The 19,454-nt window shown below is 37.5% G+C and overlaps 1 protein-coding gene across 2 annotated transcripts in view; it reads right to left on the bottom strand.

The window, feature by feature from the left end:
• Nucleotides 1–407: 407 nt before the first annotated feature.
• The window catches only part of CA10 (carbonic anhydrase 10), a 209,863-nt gene continuing 190,816 nt past the window's right edge, over nt 408–19,454 (bottom strand). For both annotated transcript variants that reach the window (XM_056326431.1, XM_056326432.1), the window contains exons 7-11: nt 14,509–14,604; nt 12,161–12,233; nt 4,516–4,670; nt 2,003–2,177; nt 408–1,156 (exon numbers count right to left, since the gene is read on the bottom strand). In XM_056326431.1, the coding sequence (XP_056182406.1) occupies nt 1,134–1,156; nt 2,003–2,177; nt 4,516–4,670; nt 12,161–12,233; nt 14,509–14,604 (522 nt within the window). In that variant the 3' untranslated portion in view covers nt 408–1,133. The remainder of the gene's footprint in view (nt 1,157–2,002; nt 2,178–4,515; nt 4,671–12,160; nt 12,234–14,508; nt 14,605–19,454) is intronic.

The raw sequence follows: 19,454 nt of genomic DNA, 5'->3' as shown, positions 1-19,454 counted from the left end.
ACAGTGAATGACCATTATAAACAAGAAAAAAGGCATTCGCTTTTACTTGGTCAGCTCCTGCTTTACCTGTAAAGAAAAGATATCCCTTTCCACCACCAATTTACGGGATTGAATCTGTTTGTCTCAATAATGGATTCAGCAGGGAAAATGGCAATTTTAAAATGAGATAAGGTTCAACTGCTTTTTGCTTTTGAGCCCAGCTCCTATTAATGATAGACCATAAGTGGAGTTAAGTTATACTAGCTTTAAGTACATTCCCAATTGCCATTGACTCAAATAGGCTGTAAACAAATAAATGAAATAAAAAAAATAAAAATAAAAAAAGAAAACCACAAATAATGCAGCCACAAGTAGTAGAGGCTTATTATTTCAGAAAGGAAAAAGTAAATCAAAGCAAATTTACTAAATTAATTTGTTAAACACATTTATTGAGCTGTTAATAGTAACCAACACAACGTATGACCTGTTGTAAAACAAGAAACAGAAAATGGATCAATTCTGATTTTGGCAAATCCTACTACAGATATGTGACAGAGGGAAATATTTCAATTTCCTTTATATTCTGCAGTGATATATTTACAATACTTATCTCTCAAAGTCTGTCCCTTTTTAAATTAAATTAACAGAAAGATCATAACCTAGAAATAAGTTTCCTCTACAGTCGTCTTGTTCTGTCTTGTCAGTATCCATTAATGATAGTGAAATAATGAGAGCTTTCCAAGGATTACTTGGCACACAGAACACAACTCCACTTTGATGCTGAACCGAGCCACCTTTTTTCGTTCCTTTTTTTTTTTTATTTTTTTTTTTATTTTTTTTTAATTTGAGGGAGGGGGGGAAAGAGGAAGAATTTCATATGTACAAAGGCTGAAAAGTCTTTCTTTGTGAAGCTAAATTAGTTCAGGAAAATTGTAATCACATTTACTGTAATATTGTCTTTTTACTTTTTTTTTAATTACCACCGATCATATGAATGAATTTTTAGTTGAGTCTCCAACATGGCAGCTCTTTTCCTACAGCACGTTTGCATGTGCTGTTGTGAACCCAAAGAAAGTGAGGTTGGGTGCATTCTAGATTATGTCAACTCACAGTAGTAGCATTCCACCGAGGTTATGGGTTCTGCCTGCTCTGTCTTACTTGAGGAGCCATTCATTTACTGAAAGGAAAGAGAAACAGAACAAAAACAGTTATGCTTTAATAAACTCCAAATACGAAACTGTCTGGATTTAACACTGTATTAGGCATTTAAAATGTCTTGAAAAAACCAGGAGGTTCAGTTTCCTCCTCTTTCTGGAAAAGAATTAACTCTGACTGACTGTTTCTTTGAAATATTGCAACCCAGGCATCAGTCTTGTTGCTGAAAATGTGCTTTCTTTTCCACCCTTCGTTTGTAGTCCTTCATAACCATATTATTGGTAAGAAGGCACTTTTACACCATTATTTCAGGTAATATAGCTGTATGTGCATAGGCTAAAAGACACATAAGACACACTACAGCTCAGTTGCAAGCCCCCCGCTGTGGCAGTGTAACGCTCTGGTGTAACAGCTGGTGACTGGGTTGGTTCCTTTGTTTAACATCCATTGTGTAATACAACCCTTTCCAATCTGGGTGTTATGGTGGTGCACTGCCAAAGTGAAATTTATTCTTTTGTTTGAAATCAAGACTCACTCATCCCCCTTTTTCTTTCTGAGGTGGGTAAAACAGAGCAAAATGCACTTCGTAAGGTGAGAAGACTTTAAAATGAGGCTAGAAAAATGGAGGCCTCTCCTATCTGCTTTTAGGAAAATACCAGATGTCCCAGACTGGTTTTTTTTGTCATGCCTTTCCTACATGTTTCTGGGCAAGTTTCCTCACCCATTTCAAAAATTGACTCTTACCATTAGACCCCCAGATCTGGAGTTTCATCTGCTTTTGTTTGTATGCTTTGCCATGCACTTGGGTTTCTCAAAGAAAAGAGCTCGGTGTAAGCATAGAAAGGATTATCCTGGAGGTAGAACGTACCTCTATACTGTAGTTTCTGTGCTCTATTGTTTGGACAATCTTTTCCCTGTAAACTAAAGTTGATATTAGTTCGGATACATCGATTGTTGAGAGGCTGGACTGGTCTGAAATTGTCGCTCATGCTCAGAAATATCTGTGATGGCTGATTCTGGCTTAGCAGTCGTAAAGAATGCATCTATAGAAAATACAAAACACGAAACAAAGATTTTCAGTGCTGGTCGTTCCTGTAAGTAAACAGCATACAACACTATTAAATATACTACTTAATAAATGAAAGTAAAACAGAATTTCAGTGATTTGTAGTCAGAGGTGAGTTGAAAGTTGTAGTCAGAGGTAACTTGAGATAAAACTGTTCCTTCTGTGGTCCTCTGTTTCTGAGCCCCATTTTAAACAAAAGTAATTAGTTTTGTGCGGAGTAAATGAAAATGGTATGAGGTGTCCTTGGCCGATCAGGAAACAAATGGAATCCACAGTACTGGGTGGCAGCAGCTGGTGCAGAGAAAATGAACTTGATGAATAACAGGAGCTTATTTCCTAAGTTTTGTAGCTGTTAGTGTAGCTTCCAGTTGAAAAGACACAGTTTTGGATGACTGTACTCAAGAATCAGGTACAGCCAGTCAGGATGCAAAGGATAACTGACAGTCATGCTGCTGAAGTCATGAAATTAATGATGTTAAAAAGTGAAAGTCTCTTTCCATTGACAGGTCTGTCTTGATACTGTCTGTGCCGTCTATAGTGGTCTTATGGTAGACTCTGGCCTTCTTTTGAGGTGATTTTACAGATCAGCAGAGAGGGAATTACTGAATCATCCAGGATTTTCAGTGTACCCAGAAGTGGTTGGATGCAAACTACAAGCAGGCAGCAATTGTTCTTATGATGACTATACAACTGTGCTAAAAGCATGTTAATTGGTTCAAGTCAACCAAAACCTTTCAAACTTTGTACAGGAAACTGGAGAGACAGAGGGAAAAAAAATATCTGCCACTTGTAAATCAGAAGCACTCAAAATATTTTGGCTTATAAATTTTAAAAGATGGTATTTTCCATGGCGGTGTACAATTTAAGAGGTTTGGTTGTGGTATTTAATGCTTAAATGGGGAAATCCAGTAGCTGGGGTTTGTGTACTGAAAATCTTTAATAGCTTCCAGGGAAAATTTGAGCTGTGCATTACTTTTTCTGTCTGAGTACACAATGTAATTAGTAAGTATTCCATGAAATCAATTTGCAGCACTAATAATGGAGGATGTAACTAACCGGTAAAGCATGACAGGGAGTAAGTATCGTGAGGTTATGACCCACAGACTCCAGAAGTATTTCATTCCTTGTTTTATACATTAATGTTGCAACTAAAAATTTTGCTTGTAGGAAAACGTTCAGGTCCCCTCCTTGAAAAGTTCAGAATGTACAGCATGTTTGCCTGTGTTCAGCTGTGTCATTCTCCCAAATTACCCATTTTAGAAAAGAAACAAAGTGCTCTCTCTGCATCTAGACAAAATTGGACAGAAGGAATATCACAAAGATAAAACATCTCTCAGGCTTTTTAAAGTCATCTTATTTACAATGTTAATATGATTTTAAATCCCAAAATAATATTTAGAGTTGTTTTATGGTTCCTCATTTAATTTTTCAGGCCAGATTGCTTCTGCTGTATGCTTGGGATGGGCAGATGGTGGTTCAAGTATTCCTTTGGGATTCTAGTACACAAGAGAATAGTTTTAGCTCAGCTCGCAGCTCTGTAGAGCTGACAGAAGCTCTGGAGAAGACTGCAGTTGGTGTTAAATTTTTTGTTTTCTGATGTTAGGCCTTGGATTGTAAGCAAGCTGTATAGAATGTAGTCTTTATGATTTTTCCGCTGGTGTGTTTCCCCAACAGCATAATTTTGACTATGAAATTAATTGTGTTTGCTTTTGGATAATTTATCCTGCCCCTTTCTAACAGGGGCTTCAATTTGTCAATCTGATTTTTCTGAAGATATTTGCAGTGTCTATCCTGTCATCTTAATTCTGTGCCAGAAAGCACTAGCTGATTATTTTTCTTCCAAGGCCCTGTGTATTGGATCTCTGTCACATTAATGGGCTGCCTACATGTATTTAAATGGCCACAAGTGCCACTCACAAATTCTCTATTTCTTTCCGATCTGAGAATCATCTCTGTTATACATAATAACCTCAGTTATTTTTGTACAACACTGCTATATGGGTCTATTCACAGAATCATAGAATAATTTAGTTTGGAAAAGGCTACTGGAAACTGTTTGGTTCAAACCCTCACTGAAAGTAGGGCTCACCTCAAAGTACATACATGTGTGTATAGATACGTTGGGAGCTCTAAATAGTTAATATTTTTATTTTAGCAAAAAACTCTTCAATGCTTTTTCAAACTGTATAAATTGCAGGCAGAGATCCCTACAGCAAAACATTGAATCTAATTTTGTATGTAAAACTACAAATGCGTATGTTTAAAATATTCTTTTGTACCTATACTAGATCAAGTAATTCTTTTATTATTCTTACCTGCATCCTTGTTATGTAGACAGGTTTGTTCATTATTATCCAGCTTGCTGTTTCATAGCAGGGTGGAATTGTCATTGACCCATCATAGGTAATGAAACTAGATGTCTCTGGATAAAGTTCCTCAATATTTAGCCCCTGTAGTAAGTATGCGTCATCTGGAGAATAAAGAAGGAAAACAACTGATACAAAACAGTAGCTTCACAAAAAAAATATCCCACTTTTTTAATATATAATTCTTATTCCAGAACATCATAATCAGTTTCACAGAAATACGAAGTGTAATGACTTCACTTTTCTGAATGGTCCAGTGGTTTGGACAAGAACAAGTAACATGAGTTCACTAACCCTGCTTGGGTTGAGTTCTACTCTTAGATGCCCGTGAGTACCTTCTGTGAGTTTAGCACAAGCATTCACAGTGAAACTGAATCATGTTTAAGAACTGGAGTTCAAAGCTTCTTGAAGTTGCAGTTATTGCTTTAGATGCAGAAGTCTTTGGAGAATGTCAACTTACCATATTTTTGAGTGATTAACGATTTTTGCTCAACAAAACTTTGGGAAGGCCAAGATTGTTAAAACTTTAATTGCCCTTCTACCACAGGAGGAAGTTAAGGTTAATGCATGATAATAAAGCTGCTCAATGAAGCCTGCTGGCCTTTCATGTACACAGTGGGGGTGGATGCAGTGCAAGCTCACTCAGAATGCTAAAATCTGGGTCGAAAAGCATGCCAGTAAGCAGCTTACTAGGGGTCCCTGCTTTTATCATAAGTCTCCCGGGGAATTAATGAGGTATCCCTCTGCAACAGAATTCACTCTGTGGACATGTATCAAAGTATAATGAGATATGGTTATATCTCAAAATTCATCAACATTCCTCAGCCTTTCCTATACTGTGTGCACTATTTCCCTTGGGTAATGCTGGCCCTACAATATTTTTGGAAGTGCTGTCAAAACGTGAGCTCAGATATTCCTGACAAATCTTAGGTTGTGGAGTTCCTTAACAGGAAATACTCAGGGACATAGACACTCTACTTCTTACATGAAACTGCTATCGTGTATTTCAGAGAAAGCTGGGCTGGTTATGAGCTGTAAGATTGTGAAATCTTTTTGTGTGCTTTCACTTGCATGTAGTGTGTTCAATACTGTTTGTTTGCAGAGCAAGCACTAAAATGCAGGTGAGGAAAGCTGTGTATTTAGGCATGTTTCCCCTTTCAATACACAAGATGAACTAGCACTGATTTTAATGGAAGGCAAGGAAGATAGAAAAAATAAACAAGAAGATAGTGCTCAGACTAAAGACGAATGTTGAAGTGCATCTTTTAAATCAATATAAATAATTTAGGCATTTCTGTTGGATTCTCTGAAGTTTTTCATGTACCATTCACTCTAAGTTTAAACAGTTTTTGGTTTTGTGTGGTGGTGGCTTTTGTTTTTGTTTTTGTTTTTTTTAAGCTGATAAATGGTTTCTTAGCCATCAGGAAAAGATTGTAAATGGAACGAAGGAAAGAAATATGAACGATCAAGGAAGTGTATGAGGACTAAAAAAAGAAAAGAGTAATTTAACTTGAATTTAACATATAGCTGAAGGACAAAACTTAGATGAGCAAAATGCTTGTCTCATACTACCTAATGGAAAAAGAAAAGGACTGCAGACTACTGTCTTGGGTAACAGAAAATCAAAGAATACAGGCAAAATAAATGTGACTTTTTTTAAATTTTGACATAGTACAGTCAACACGCTACAGGCTTCTGGGGTAGCAATATTAGTGGCTATAGCATCAGGTGTATGTCAAGTCAGAGTGTAACATTTGTACCACATTGACCAGTGTCTTACAATTATTTCACATTTTAAGTGTGTGTGTTATTTTAAAAAATATAATCTTGGCATGTCCTTTCAAGTTTGTCAGAAATACAGCCATCTGCCATATTTTTGCACATCGAGCCTGGGTAACTGCCATGGCATACAGCTGGATTCTCAAGTAGGGGGGAAAGTACTATTAGTGTCTTGTAGGTGGCTGACTGTCACCTTTTTTTAACATGCTCAGCCTTCATTGGCCTATGGCCTGGGACACAGATTCTTTCTAAACCTAAAATTTTCCAGACAAAAGTGCGAAACCATTGCTATAGTATTAGAGTCAAAATGCTGCTAAATTTTAACAGCTAGAGATGACTGAATACACCTGTGTCCTATTCATTAAAAACATTATTTGCAGTGCAGTGGTAATTTTGCTAGAATTACGTGAGAAGAGAATGAATGCATTTTTTCAAGCCAGTGCCTCTTTTCAATGAGTCATCACACATTTTTCCCTTTCCCACATGAACATCCTGTTCATTATTTATGAACCATGGAGAGTGGTGTGTTAGCTCCAAATGGCACAGAGTCAGTCAGAATAGATACTTTCAAACTCTAAGGACCAAACCTGCTTTCTCGCTTCCATGCTGACTTTGGTTGGGCTAAAATGATTTAAGCAAGGTAGGATTTGCCCTGAAATGTTTACTAGGAGATGGAAAGCTAACTAAAGATTAATACAGATAAGGGATCTTGATGATATATATTGTGTGCATGCCACATTCTAGTTGACTAATTTGTATTTAGAACAGTGCACAGATTATTAACTATAGGACTACTTATCAAAAAGAAGATACAGAAACATATTTACGGCCGGCATTAGTGCAGGTAGTCATGGGGGTTTGGGAGTTGCCTCACATTGCTTTAATAGAGAATGCAATTCACTATTTTGACATGGATTTCTAACTTTTATCTGTGGATTTGCAGTGTTTAGTTATTCTCAGAACATAGTAACACTCCAGGGATGGAATATGGCATGTAACTGTGTGGGAGCAGTGTGGGGCACAGTCCTCCTACTCATTCAGGCAAGCCTGATGTATGCCTGTGCTCTCAAGATCAGGAGAGATGCTCTTCTTAGCCCTACTGATCTTCAAATTAACTCTTAGGTTACCTTGTTTGCATACTGAAGACCTAAAAAATGTGTGGCCATCTCCCCCACCAGCACCCAGCAGTGAAGTGGCTCCAAACCTGGTTCTTTGCCTCTTCCCTTGGAATATGTTTAAGGAGAGACAGCGCATTATGCCAAGTGTCAAAATTCATCAGGGGTCATTAATGGGAAACTGAAGGAAAATATCACTTCAGGAAAAGGGGAAGACAGGGGTGAATGAAAGAATGAAATACAAGAGTTTGGTCAAGTAAAAGCAGTATTTATTCTTGCTTGTATATGAAATATACTCCCACGGGAAGTCACATGACTCCCTGAGAAAAGACTACAGAATAAGCATTTAGTTATAAGCATATTTTTCTCACGAACAGCTCTGCTGTTTTCCTTTCCCCACATCTTGATAAAGTTTCTCATTCTGGAACTGAAACAGAACTGGTGGGTTTGCACTAATACTCGACTGCAACACTTTAATGTCTTGTCTTATGTTTTTTGCAAGTATGTAGTTCAAAATGGTCAAAATCACCATGTGTGATCTCTTGCCAGTAATAAACTTCCTTTAATAAACCCATTCAGTCTTTACTAGATTCTCAGCATCATTCCTATCTACAGCCCACATTCTGGTTGTCTTGACTGCTTGTGCCTTAGGGTGATTTCTGAACTCATGAACCCGTATCTATAGAAATCAGATTTCATTAGATTTCATATATATTTATAGAAAGGCCTTGACTGACGATTTTCTTAGCAAATGATGGAAATACTCTTATTTTATCCCTAGATTTGTAACAGGCATGTGGAGTCTGCTTTCACAGCAAATTCTATGTACATTCTCTTTAAAACAATAGTATTTGTAGGGAAGATACTATTTACTGAATGAAGGAATGTCCATTTGGTTTTGAAGTTCATACAGTGATAATCCAAAAAGGGAAAGTACATCTTTAACTAGATTTACAGGGTAAGGAATGTAGAGATTCTCAGCTTTTTAATCCTAAAACAGTTTCTCCATTTCCCAGCCTTCACAAGTCACTTAGACCCAGGCTGACAAGAGACTCATTTTGAATACCAGGGTTATCCCTTGGGGCCTGTTTGAGACTGCTGAGCTTTTACTGCTTATGACAGAAGGTGCAAGAGCTCAGTCCTTCAGAGAATGCACTGAAACATGAACCTTGAGAAATTAATAGTCTTATTTCCAGAATTCTGAATCTTCAGCTTTTTCGAGATGATCTCTTAAAATCAGAATAGTTTTATTCACTTGTGTGTTATGTATAACATAGCTAAAGACTGAATTTGAGGAAATTCAGAATTTTACAGCTTTTCTGCCTAGCTGAACATGTGGCAGTATTTTGGTGGAGAATGGCGAGCCCAAATTTTCATATGGAATTTTGGGAATCTAAAATGTTACTTCTTTCCAATGTTATGCAAATACTGGGTGAAAGCTAATGTAGCGTACCTGTTCTGAAAGAAAGCTAACTTATCCACTCAAATGTCATACTCAGAGGAATATTAAGGCAGTTTTTCTTTAGAGATATTCACATGGCCTCTGACTAAAGCCTGTTTGAAAAAACACTTGTTTCAATAGTTCACAGTAGATTTTTGTGCTGTGATAACAGAATAAAGTAAGCCTTTAAAATCTGCTTTAAAATTCCTTGGGGTCCACTTCACTACACTGTAGCCATTAATATCGAAGAGTAGAAATTCCCCTTTTAATGCATTTTGCCCATGGAAATTTCATGCAGCAGCAGTTAGCTCTGAATTTTGTTGCTGTTCTGCAAAAAAAAGTACTTTAGTTATGTTACTAACTGTCCTGACCCTGAACCTCAGCTTAATCATTCGCTCCACACTCCTTTTGAGCACACTGGGACTGGTCATTTTGTTGGTAGCCTGCTGAGTATTGACTTCAGGAGTGGACCCCTAAAGCACAAGCTAAAAAACTCCAGCTGCTGAAGGCAGAATAGAAATCCTCACAATCTAAGAGGTAAAATTAGTTTTCAGCAATGATGCTATAATCCATCACGTAAGACAACTGCAAAATTACTTTCAATAACACGTTCACATTCCCAATTTACACGAAAAATTCCCAGTCAATACTTGTTACTACAGTAAGTAACCCAATGCCCTGCAGAATATTGTGTGCATCGTAGCTACCAAAGATTTCATTTTAACAAATAAACTTGTTAGTGATAAACAATGGCTAAAAATTAAAAGAGTTCCGTTAATCATTGATTTTGCAGCTTATGTTATGGGCTCATCTTCATGTGAAAGTTCATTTAATAAACCCAAATTAGGTGTGATTGTAATTGCATTTTCCTTCTAAAGAGGCAAAACAACCAATGAAAGGTTGTAGGATGCTGTCAGCTCCAGACAGGAGGAGTGCCCGCTTGTAAACACAGCACACAAATGAAATATTTTGTATTGGGAGGCTATGCTTGCTTGCTGGTGTGGGTGGCAGTTGCATGCTTACTCACGCACCAAGGGAGAGATGCTGCTGGTGCCTTCCCACCCTGTGGAGCTGTATATCCCTAATCATGGCCTCTCCTCTTCTCAGAGCCACCAAAGATGCCCGATCTTTGACCCTGCTGGCCAGCCATTGTAGCATGTGGGGCCAAGGACTACAAAAAAGGCTGTGACACTCATGGAAATGCATGAGATAAAGCTGCTGTGATGGGAAAAATGAGGCAGGGGTCTTTACTTGCTCAGTGTGTGAGACCCAACAGGGCTCATTGTGTGTATGTGGTGAAAAGCCGCTTTTCAGTGGTACAGAGATCTCCTGGCTGGTCCCCAGACAGAAGCCAGGAATATGTAATCTGGGAGCCTGAAAAAGCACATACAGCCGTAATGATAATTTCCCGTTCCCAGGACGCTCCAGCAACACTGGTAGGCAAGAAGCTCTTACAGAACAGCATTGCTGTGTTTTTGCAAGAAATCAAGACAAGCAGTTTAAAAACTGGGTTAATCTCCTGCTTCTTCCTTGCAGAGAATACGACATTTCATACTGACAGGACGATCTGGAAAAAAATATTCTGAAGGGAACACTCTGTCACCTTCCTTTCTATAGGTATTGTGGAGAACAGAGTTTTATCGTAATAGAAGCCTCTTATTTGGATCAAAGATGTAACAAGATTTGTTATCTGTAAGGTCAAATTAGAGAAACATCAGGGGGAAGAAAGGTGTGTGCTATAGGAGAGGACAAGGAACCATCTACTTCAGAATGGGGTTGGATTGGCTCCGTTATTCAAAGTCTGCAAGGCTCAAAATCTTTCTAATGTTCCCTTGTTCAGGAATTAGTGGGTAAAATTCAGTGCTTTCACTTCACATTAGCCTCAAATCTACACTCTTTGTTTTTACAATCCTGGCTTTGCAGGGATGGGGAAAAGATGGAATCTTTGGAAAGAAATAAGACCGTATAATTTAGGGACATGTTAGAAATGTCTCCAAACTTTTCCATCATAAACCTGAAGTTCAGTGACTTTTTGTTGAATTTAAATGGATATTTCAGATCTCTGGAGTTTCAGATGCAAAGTTTTCCAAAATTGTTGTAGAATATATAGTACAATATACTTAATTTACAGAGAGGTAAACTGAGGCAAACCCTAGCAGAATTGTGAACCAAATCCTGGGGTCCTGACAACCAGTCTCATTTCAGTTATCATGAACCATTCTCTCCCAGCTTCTGTAAACAAAAGCAAGATTAATGAAGCTTATAAAAAATGTCAAGTCATTGTCTACAGAGTAACAAACGAAGGCTGAGTTTTACAATACTTATTTTTTCTGTTTGCTGTATACTTTCTGCAAGTTTAAGTTCTGTTATTGTTTAACTTACTTTATTAACTTAATGGCTGCTTGGAATTCAGTGAGTATTTGACAAAGTGAATAAGGTTTCCAGGAGAAGAGGTTTAATTTGTTCCATTGAGATGCATGTATTTTTTATGACTTTCTCTAAATTAGCCTAATTTTCACTGACACTTAAGCTCCAGTTTTCCACAAGTTCAATATACTAGCATGGAATTATCAGTTAAAGGCTTTCCAAATGTGAATACAACAAATATACATGCTATGTTAATGACCTCTATAAATATCCACTAAATGCAGCAATAGTTGAATAGAAATGTCATAACTTTTCTGTACAGAAAAAAAGCATTAGTGAATACTAAATCTACAGTTAATGATGCAGCATCTTGACATAACTTGATTTGGTATAATCCAGGCTGCTCCACATGTTACTTTTATTGCTAACAGTAGGCAGTTTCTCCTGAGTATTCTGTGTGAATACAGTATATATATTTATCAAACATAATTTCATTAATTTATTGCTTGTTCAAACATAAAATAGACTTTGAAGTTCAAAATTCGTTTGATGAACTGATGACCTTACTAGATTTTTTTCGGGTTGCCAAAGTTTATCATGCAGAGTGGCTGGCAATACAAACTATAATTTTTGTCCATAAGTGCCTCTTGCTTCAGTGCCCGGAGCAGCTGTGGGTGCCCCATCCCTGGCAGGGCTCAAGGTCAGGCTGGACGGGGCTGGGGGCACCCTGGGCTGGTGGGAGGGGGCCCTGTTCATGACAAGGTGGTCAGAACTAGATGATCTTTAAGGTCCCTTCAAACCCAAACCATTCTATCATTCTGTGATTGCTAAACACATTATCTGATGCTAAAAGCATACAGATGTTAGCCATAGTAAATTAAAAGAAACTTACTTTTATACGTTATTCTTGTTATGGTGTCTCTGTTAAGCATACGATTTAGAAATGGATTTGATGATTCAGATACCTACGAAAGAGAAAATGTACAATGTCAAAATCTTCTCAAAAACATTTCCTTTCTGGAAGTGTAGCTGTTCTGTGTGTGCATGCACATGCATACTCATTCTCTCTCTCCTGCCACCTCTCCAAACTGTTTCTGCCTTTTTTTCAGTGTTGCGGGAAGACGACATAATTGTTGAGATATTTTTCTAACAAAACTTGTTAAAAGTTGGTATCTAAAAATAAATCTAAAAAACCAAGGATGGCAGAATATGATGAACAGAAATGAATGCCTGAATGCAAGTGTGAGTACAGGTTTCTTCGCCCACAGCTCTGATGCAATTTGCAGGTGGTTCATGTAATTAGGGAGGATTTTCATATAGTAGTCTATTATTTTTCTGTTTATTGGGAAATACAGTTTCCTTGCAGCAGACTATTTAGATTGCAAATAAAATCTGTCTTCCCTTTGTTTTATATACAGGTATGAAATGCCAAAATTTCACCCACATGCACTCAAAAATATGTATGCATACATGTATACATACACATAAAATGTTCAGTCTACATTAACATAAGCATACCTGAAAGAGATTTAATTGTGGGCTTGGAGGCGTTGTTGTTGTGTTGGGTTTTTCTGGGGGTGGGAGGGTAGGGCAGTGGATGTACTTTATCAGCAACATAATTGTTTATTACCAATGATAATTTAATGAGAGATTTTATTGCGCTGCAAATGGCAAAATTATTATTGGTTAGCAACATAATTAGAGTCACTTTTAATGGAGATATTTTAGTAACTTTGTAGCTAGCCTTCTAATATCTTACTTAACTTCCAATTATTCTGTGACACTTTTTTTTTTATCAGACACTGGATGCTGCTGTTACACATCTAGCATTGATCCAGAATGAAATCAAGGTATTTTGAAAATGGAAAACGTCATAAAAAGTTTAATTAAGATTTAGGAAAATAAATGGACTATTAGTCAAACTGTAATCCAGCTTTGTTTGGCAGGTAGCCTTCAAGAAAGTTCAGTTCAGGTTCTTTTTTGTGGAAGATCAGATAGTTATATCTCCACTCAGAAAATTTTCTAACTACTTTGGACATTTAAAGTAGAATGCATCTTTTCATGCCAGTGAGAGAGGCCTAGAGAAATATATGGTGAGGCAGATACTAAATTTTATTGCTTGTTACAAGAGTTGAGCAACTCACTCAGCAAGTCCATGAGCGATGCACTATTTAGACAAAATTGGCATGCTGGGCATTTTGAAGGCTTGTTTCAATTTTATCCTTTTGCACCAATTCAAGTCAGATCATTTGCTTATAATAGAATACATTTTGGATGAAAAAAGTAACCTAAATATCTTTCTTAAGTATTAGACCTGTATGAAAATTGCCCTTTTACATAAAATTAGTCAATAGGCTATGTGAAATGCATGTTTTAATTCTAAGGTTAACACTTTATCAGGAAATTTATGAAATGGGATTAGAGAGTACTAAAGGGAACCGATACATATCCAATACATAAAGTCTGATGATTAAAGCGATTTATTCCAGCATAAAGCACTTACTCAGAAATATATGCTTGTTTAGACTGATGACACAGAGATCACATAATGGCAGAATATGAACAACATTTTGGGAGGAAATGCATTCTTCATATAAAATGAGAGCAAAGGTCTCTCCAACGTAAGCAGGAAGGTTTGAGTAAACTATTAAGTCTCGAGTTCAATGCTAGATTACTGTAATTCATGAACCTAACTATGCATCTTGAATGCAACAGAACGGGGCCTTCAATATGACAAAATATTCACATGTCTGGAAGATATTAAGTGTCATGCTTTTAATGTTCTTTCAGTTCTGATAGTTGAAGATGTTTTAAATAACATTGTGAGAAAGACTTATGTTGCTGCCTTTGAAACATCAGCATGTCTACAAAGAGCAAATGTGCCCTCTTTCCCAGGGCCTCAACCTATTAGGAGAGATTCACTTTTAATTGAATGAATAACATTTCATGAAGAAACACCAAATCTGCAAAATTAGTAGCTTTTGTCATAGCTACTAAAGTGTTACGAGTGATGTTTATGATGTAAGGATTTCTCCCCTGCTTTCCATTTTCCTTACGTTAAACTGTAAAAGCTTTGGAGTAGAGATTGTGTGTTCAGTTCCTAGGATGATGCTGCCTCTGGATTTCAGATCAGAGCCTCTAGGCATTGCTATAGTATAATGAGGAGTGTAATTCCTAGATTTACAGTTCATGGGAAAAGTCCATTGTCTATATGTTGTGTTGATGATACTGAATACTTACTTTCATAAATATGGAAACTACCACCAGCCCATTAGGACTTTTTGCAGCTTCTGTGACATTTGTGTACAGCTCGTGGTTATAGTGGATTAGTTGAACCTAGAAAACAAGAAGGGAAAGATTACAATTAAACAGTAGCAACTCATACCGTACACTGTTTGCAAATACTGTTTATACACTAATTGGTTTGTATTAGGATCCCATCTATGCTTAGGATATTTTGTAACAGTGCAATTTTTCAGAGGTTTGCAACATGCATGATTTTAATAATTTCAGTCACCATCTGGCTCCAACTGGCACAGCACCAGCATGTTTTCTTCTAAATTGCCAGTAAGTGAATTTACCCACATCAAGTTATGAATTGCACTGCAGGGGTTGACATAATTTCCCTGTTGCAACAGCACTTGCCATGGGCATCAAGTAATCTGTACTTTTCAGCCTCAAGCCAAACACAGAGGAGTCAAGGGTTGAAATATTTGAAGAAACATATGGGCTATGGGTTTGAAGCTGTTTAAACCAGCACTCACAGAATTCAAAATATTAATATTCAGATTTTACAAACTCGGTTACAAAAGCTCCTACAGTTAGGCACTTACTGTATTATTGTTAACCAGGTTCTCCTTAGCTCCTACAGCTTTCCTTCTGCTTTTTAGTTTTATGATTTGCTGGAACTTTTAAATTATGAAGAAACAGTTCACCTTTCTCCCTGCATATATACATGTCTTACCCAAAGCAATGGTATTTGATTTGTCTGGGATCACTGGACACTGTTACTATTTGCATTGCGATTTGTAGCCTCAATTTATTTAAAAGATGAATGACTTCAATGAACTTGTGAGGCAGTTAAGTACTTCTAAGAATTTGAAAGACTAAAGATCTCTCTTTTAGTTTTCAGATGTCAATTAGAAAAATAAGGTGGTTGTTCTGGCATTTTCAGAATTATAGCAGCTTGATATTTGTATTTAAAAATTAGGTGTGTTTTCCATGTGCTGGCATAAATCTAAAGGCTGTCCACTGAAATTTCTGGACTTACATACTATGAACAACATCAGTATTAACTTGATCTATGTCTGGTAGTCTTTTTGACTGTACAAATAGCCAAGGACTAATACTTCCAGTAAAGAAATTTCATCATAGTGTGTGTTCCATGTTTATTATTAGGAAAAAAAACCCACCCCAAAAAAACCACTGAGATGGGGTTTAGTGCCAGCATTGGTGACTTTGTCTTTTGGATGAATGCAAAGTCTGGCGCTTCAGTAGTGAAATAAAACTGCAAAGATTTTTTGCAAGAGTGACCTCCTTATATGATCTGCAGTACACAATCAAGTGACAAAGACAAAGCCTTGCTTTGCCATCCAAATATGTATGTCCACCAACACGTGTACCAGTAGTGATCTGAATTATAACAGCACCCCAATTCATGTGTAACCTATACACCATTATTATCTCAATCTATGATAAGTGAGAAATAAGTGATGCACCCGAACTCTGGGAGTGTTCAGACAGTTCTATTTCCTACACTCTGCTCTGACTGCATAATTTATCCTTCCTATAAGTAAATTACTCAGAATCAGATCTTATGAGCTTTCCTAATACAAAAATCCACCAAGCACTGTCCCTCTTCACCCCCAAAATCCCTTAGTGGTGCTGTTTTAGTGCTTAGACATTGGTGTAAAAAGCAGTAGTGGAAATTCTGAAAAGAAAGAGAATATTTGCATTGATAAGGTTAAAAGATCTTTGGCACATAGCTTTACTATTTACACCTAACAGTTCACAGACCAAAGAATACGGTACGGGTCAAAATTACTGCTATGTGTTAATTTCAGTTAGTTTTGTCCTGTCTGGATTGGGAACTATTGGTTGTCCTTTTTGCAGTTCACACAGTAAGCATTTTTTAAGGCAAGCAAACAAACCAAACTGGAACGAAAAAGTAAAAATGTCAAAGTAGGCAAAGTCATCTACTAAATTCTGACAGCTAGGAAGAGGATGAATGCAGTATGTTTCCTAAAGGTCTTGTAAAGAATTAATGAGAGCATTTACTCCACAGCACACAGAGGTTATAGGCTCATTAGTCATCACTTTGTGGTACTACTGAACTTTGATAACATCATGGTTCTGGGTACTGTGCTCTCACTGAAATTTTTAGGCTTAGTAACGTATTTTTCTTTTTATGTACAACAATTCAGTCTGGCAGACAAACTAACTTGTGAATTATCAAGAAAATAAGTGATGAAATGTGCTTTAGACTAAAATTCCCTCTGTACAAAGTCCCAGAATAACAATGACTTGGTATCATGGTTTAACCCCAGCTGGCGACTAAGTACCACGCAGCCACTCACTCACTCCCCTCTACACCCAGCAGGATGGGGAAAAGTATTGGGGAAAATGGTAAAACTCATGGGTTGATATAAGAACATTTTAATAATTGAAATAAAGTATAATAATAATTGCAATAATATTTGTAATGAAAAGAGGAGAGAAAGAGAGGAATAAAACCCAAATGGAAAAAACCTCCAACCCCAAGCAAGTGATGCTCGATACAATTGTTCTCCACATGCTGACAGATGCCCAGCCAGTCCCCAAGCAGCGATCGGAGTCCCTGGCCAGCTCCCCCCAGTTTATATCCTGACCATGACTTTCTGTGGCATGGAATATCCCCTTGGCTAGTTTGGGTCAGCTGTCCCGGCTCTGCTTCCCTCCCAGCTTCTTGTGCACTTGCTAACTGGCAGAACATGGGAAGCTTGAAAAGTCCTTGATTTAGAGTAAGCATTACTTAACACACTGATGTTTTAGTTGTTGCTATCAACGTTATTCTCGTACTGACTCCAAAACACAGCACTGTATCAGCTACTGAGAAGAAAATTATTCCAGCTGAAACCAAGACACTTAGATTAACTTAGTTTATCTAATAAACCAAAATGTCTACTACAGGAATGGGTAAAAGTAAAGACCAAGTTCTTGCACACATAGAAGCCCTGAGTCAGTGTCAAACTCATTTTCACTGATGGGACTTACGGAAATAAACCTCCTAAAGTATATATGACCACATATAGGAAAGTATGTATGACCATATATAGGATATTTGTCCCAGCCTCTCTGGAAGGAGCCCACTGTTCAGTGCAGCTCTAGTCTTGCATAACGCACTGTACTGCAATAAGAGATATGGGCCTCAGCACGTAATGCTGTCTTTATTGGAGACCTCTCTTCATGTCAGAGAGAAACACAATTCACTCTGCGCAAAACTCACACCCAGACTGCAGGCAGTCAATAGGTATTCGTGGGAATGAGTTAACAGACTTGAACTGATTAGAAATTAGAACAGTTTTTTCCTTTGGTGATATAGAAATGATCTCTCCACACTGTATTGCACAATCTTAACAATAAAAGTACTTGTCTGGGAACTGGCATTCTTTACTGTGCTTTCAAGTGGGTTTGGCTTCAAGTTTCCCATTCCTGCAGGTTTGTATGTCTCTGCCCCATTCCTCCTCTCCTTAACCCATCTCTGTTTGGTAACGAACCATCTTGGAGAGTGTGCTTGAGAGATTTTCCTTTGATATAGTTTGAAAAGATCCCCTTGCCTTCTGCATTATTGTTTCTCAAAGATCCCAGAGCCGAATGAAGACAGACCTTTTTTCTTTTAAAACCTGTCAGTTTCTCTGTGTTAGAGTTGTATCCTTCTTCCCTGCACCCAAATTAATTTTAAAGCTGTTTCCATGGCACCATGGTCAAACTCATTAGGTTTTTCTTTTTTTTTTTTTTTTAATGTAAGAAGACATCATTTTCAGAGTTTCTCACATGGAACAGACTAATTTAGAAAGCTACAAATGAATAAAGATGTCTTAGATGTAGAATATTACATGCAGGATAAAAAAATGTAATACCCTATTAAATTCCTTCTTTTGAGAATAATTTCTTTAAAGTTGCTTGAGATACCTGTAATCTTATAGTCTGTATTAATATTACTAGAGTCTCCCATGAAGGTAAAACCACACATAACTAAAATTGCTCGTATGTGAAAATCTCAGTTTTCCAAATGATGACATGGCATTAAAACCAAAGCACAACAAGAGCAAACTTGTGGTGCTGAAAGTACCCTCTGATTCTAGTTAGGGTTTCAGGGCTCAAACACTATCCAGAATCTTGTTATAAGCTATTGATTTTCTTTGGAAGATTTCCCCCTTTAAGATTAATTTGCCACCGAACAACTGATAGTTCTTTGTTTTCCTCAAGCTATGAAAGTTGTATTTTTCAGGAAGAAGAAGAGAATTAAGATTAATTACTCTCTTTTAGCTGATGAAAAAACAGAATGTGCCCTTGTTCCATCACCCAAGTATGTGCCTTGGACCAGGAGCAGACACAGCACTTTTTAGATGCCTGAGGTGGTTGTTGGTGGGAATGTCAGCAAGAGCTGACACCAGTAAGTTAGGAGTAATCTCCTCAGACTGGTAGGCTGTGTCCTTGGGGAAAAATAATATAGATAGGCTGATATGATGGCTCGTGTTCAGGCCACTGCAGGGAGAACACCTGATTCCCTTTCCCAACACATATGCATGTATGTTTATAACGGTAATAACCTGTTCTTTGCCTGTAGTTTGTTAAAGTTCAGCCCTCTACTCATAGTACTCATATTGCTTGTGCTGTTTTTCCTCTGCAATGGGTTTGGCTGTTTTTCTTGCTCCTTCACCCAGGTGAAATGTGCGTCTTCGGGCAGAGCTAGTAGCAAGATATTTTCTGTGTGGCATTTGACCAAGGTTCTTTGGCTAAGCAAAAGGAGGCAGTTTGCTGTGTTGATGGTTGTGGGTGCCAAAAATTCCAGGGACTCCTTTCAGCAATTTTTTAGCAATTTTTTAACTTAGACAAAGAGCTCTGTGAGTTACAGAGCTCTGATCTAATGTGCATGCATAACGCTTTTACAAATGTCACATCACTGTGAGATGTTCTACCATAGT

This window comes from Falco biarmicus, chromosome 1 (genome assembly GCF_023638135.1).
Source record: "Falco biarmicus isolate bFalBia1 chromosome 1, bFalBia1.pri, whole genome shotgun sequence".
NCBI lineage: Eukaryota > Metazoa > Chordata > Aves > Falconiformes > Falconidae > Falco > Falco biarmicus.
This window is presented reverse-complemented; position numbering and strand designations above follow the sequence as displayed.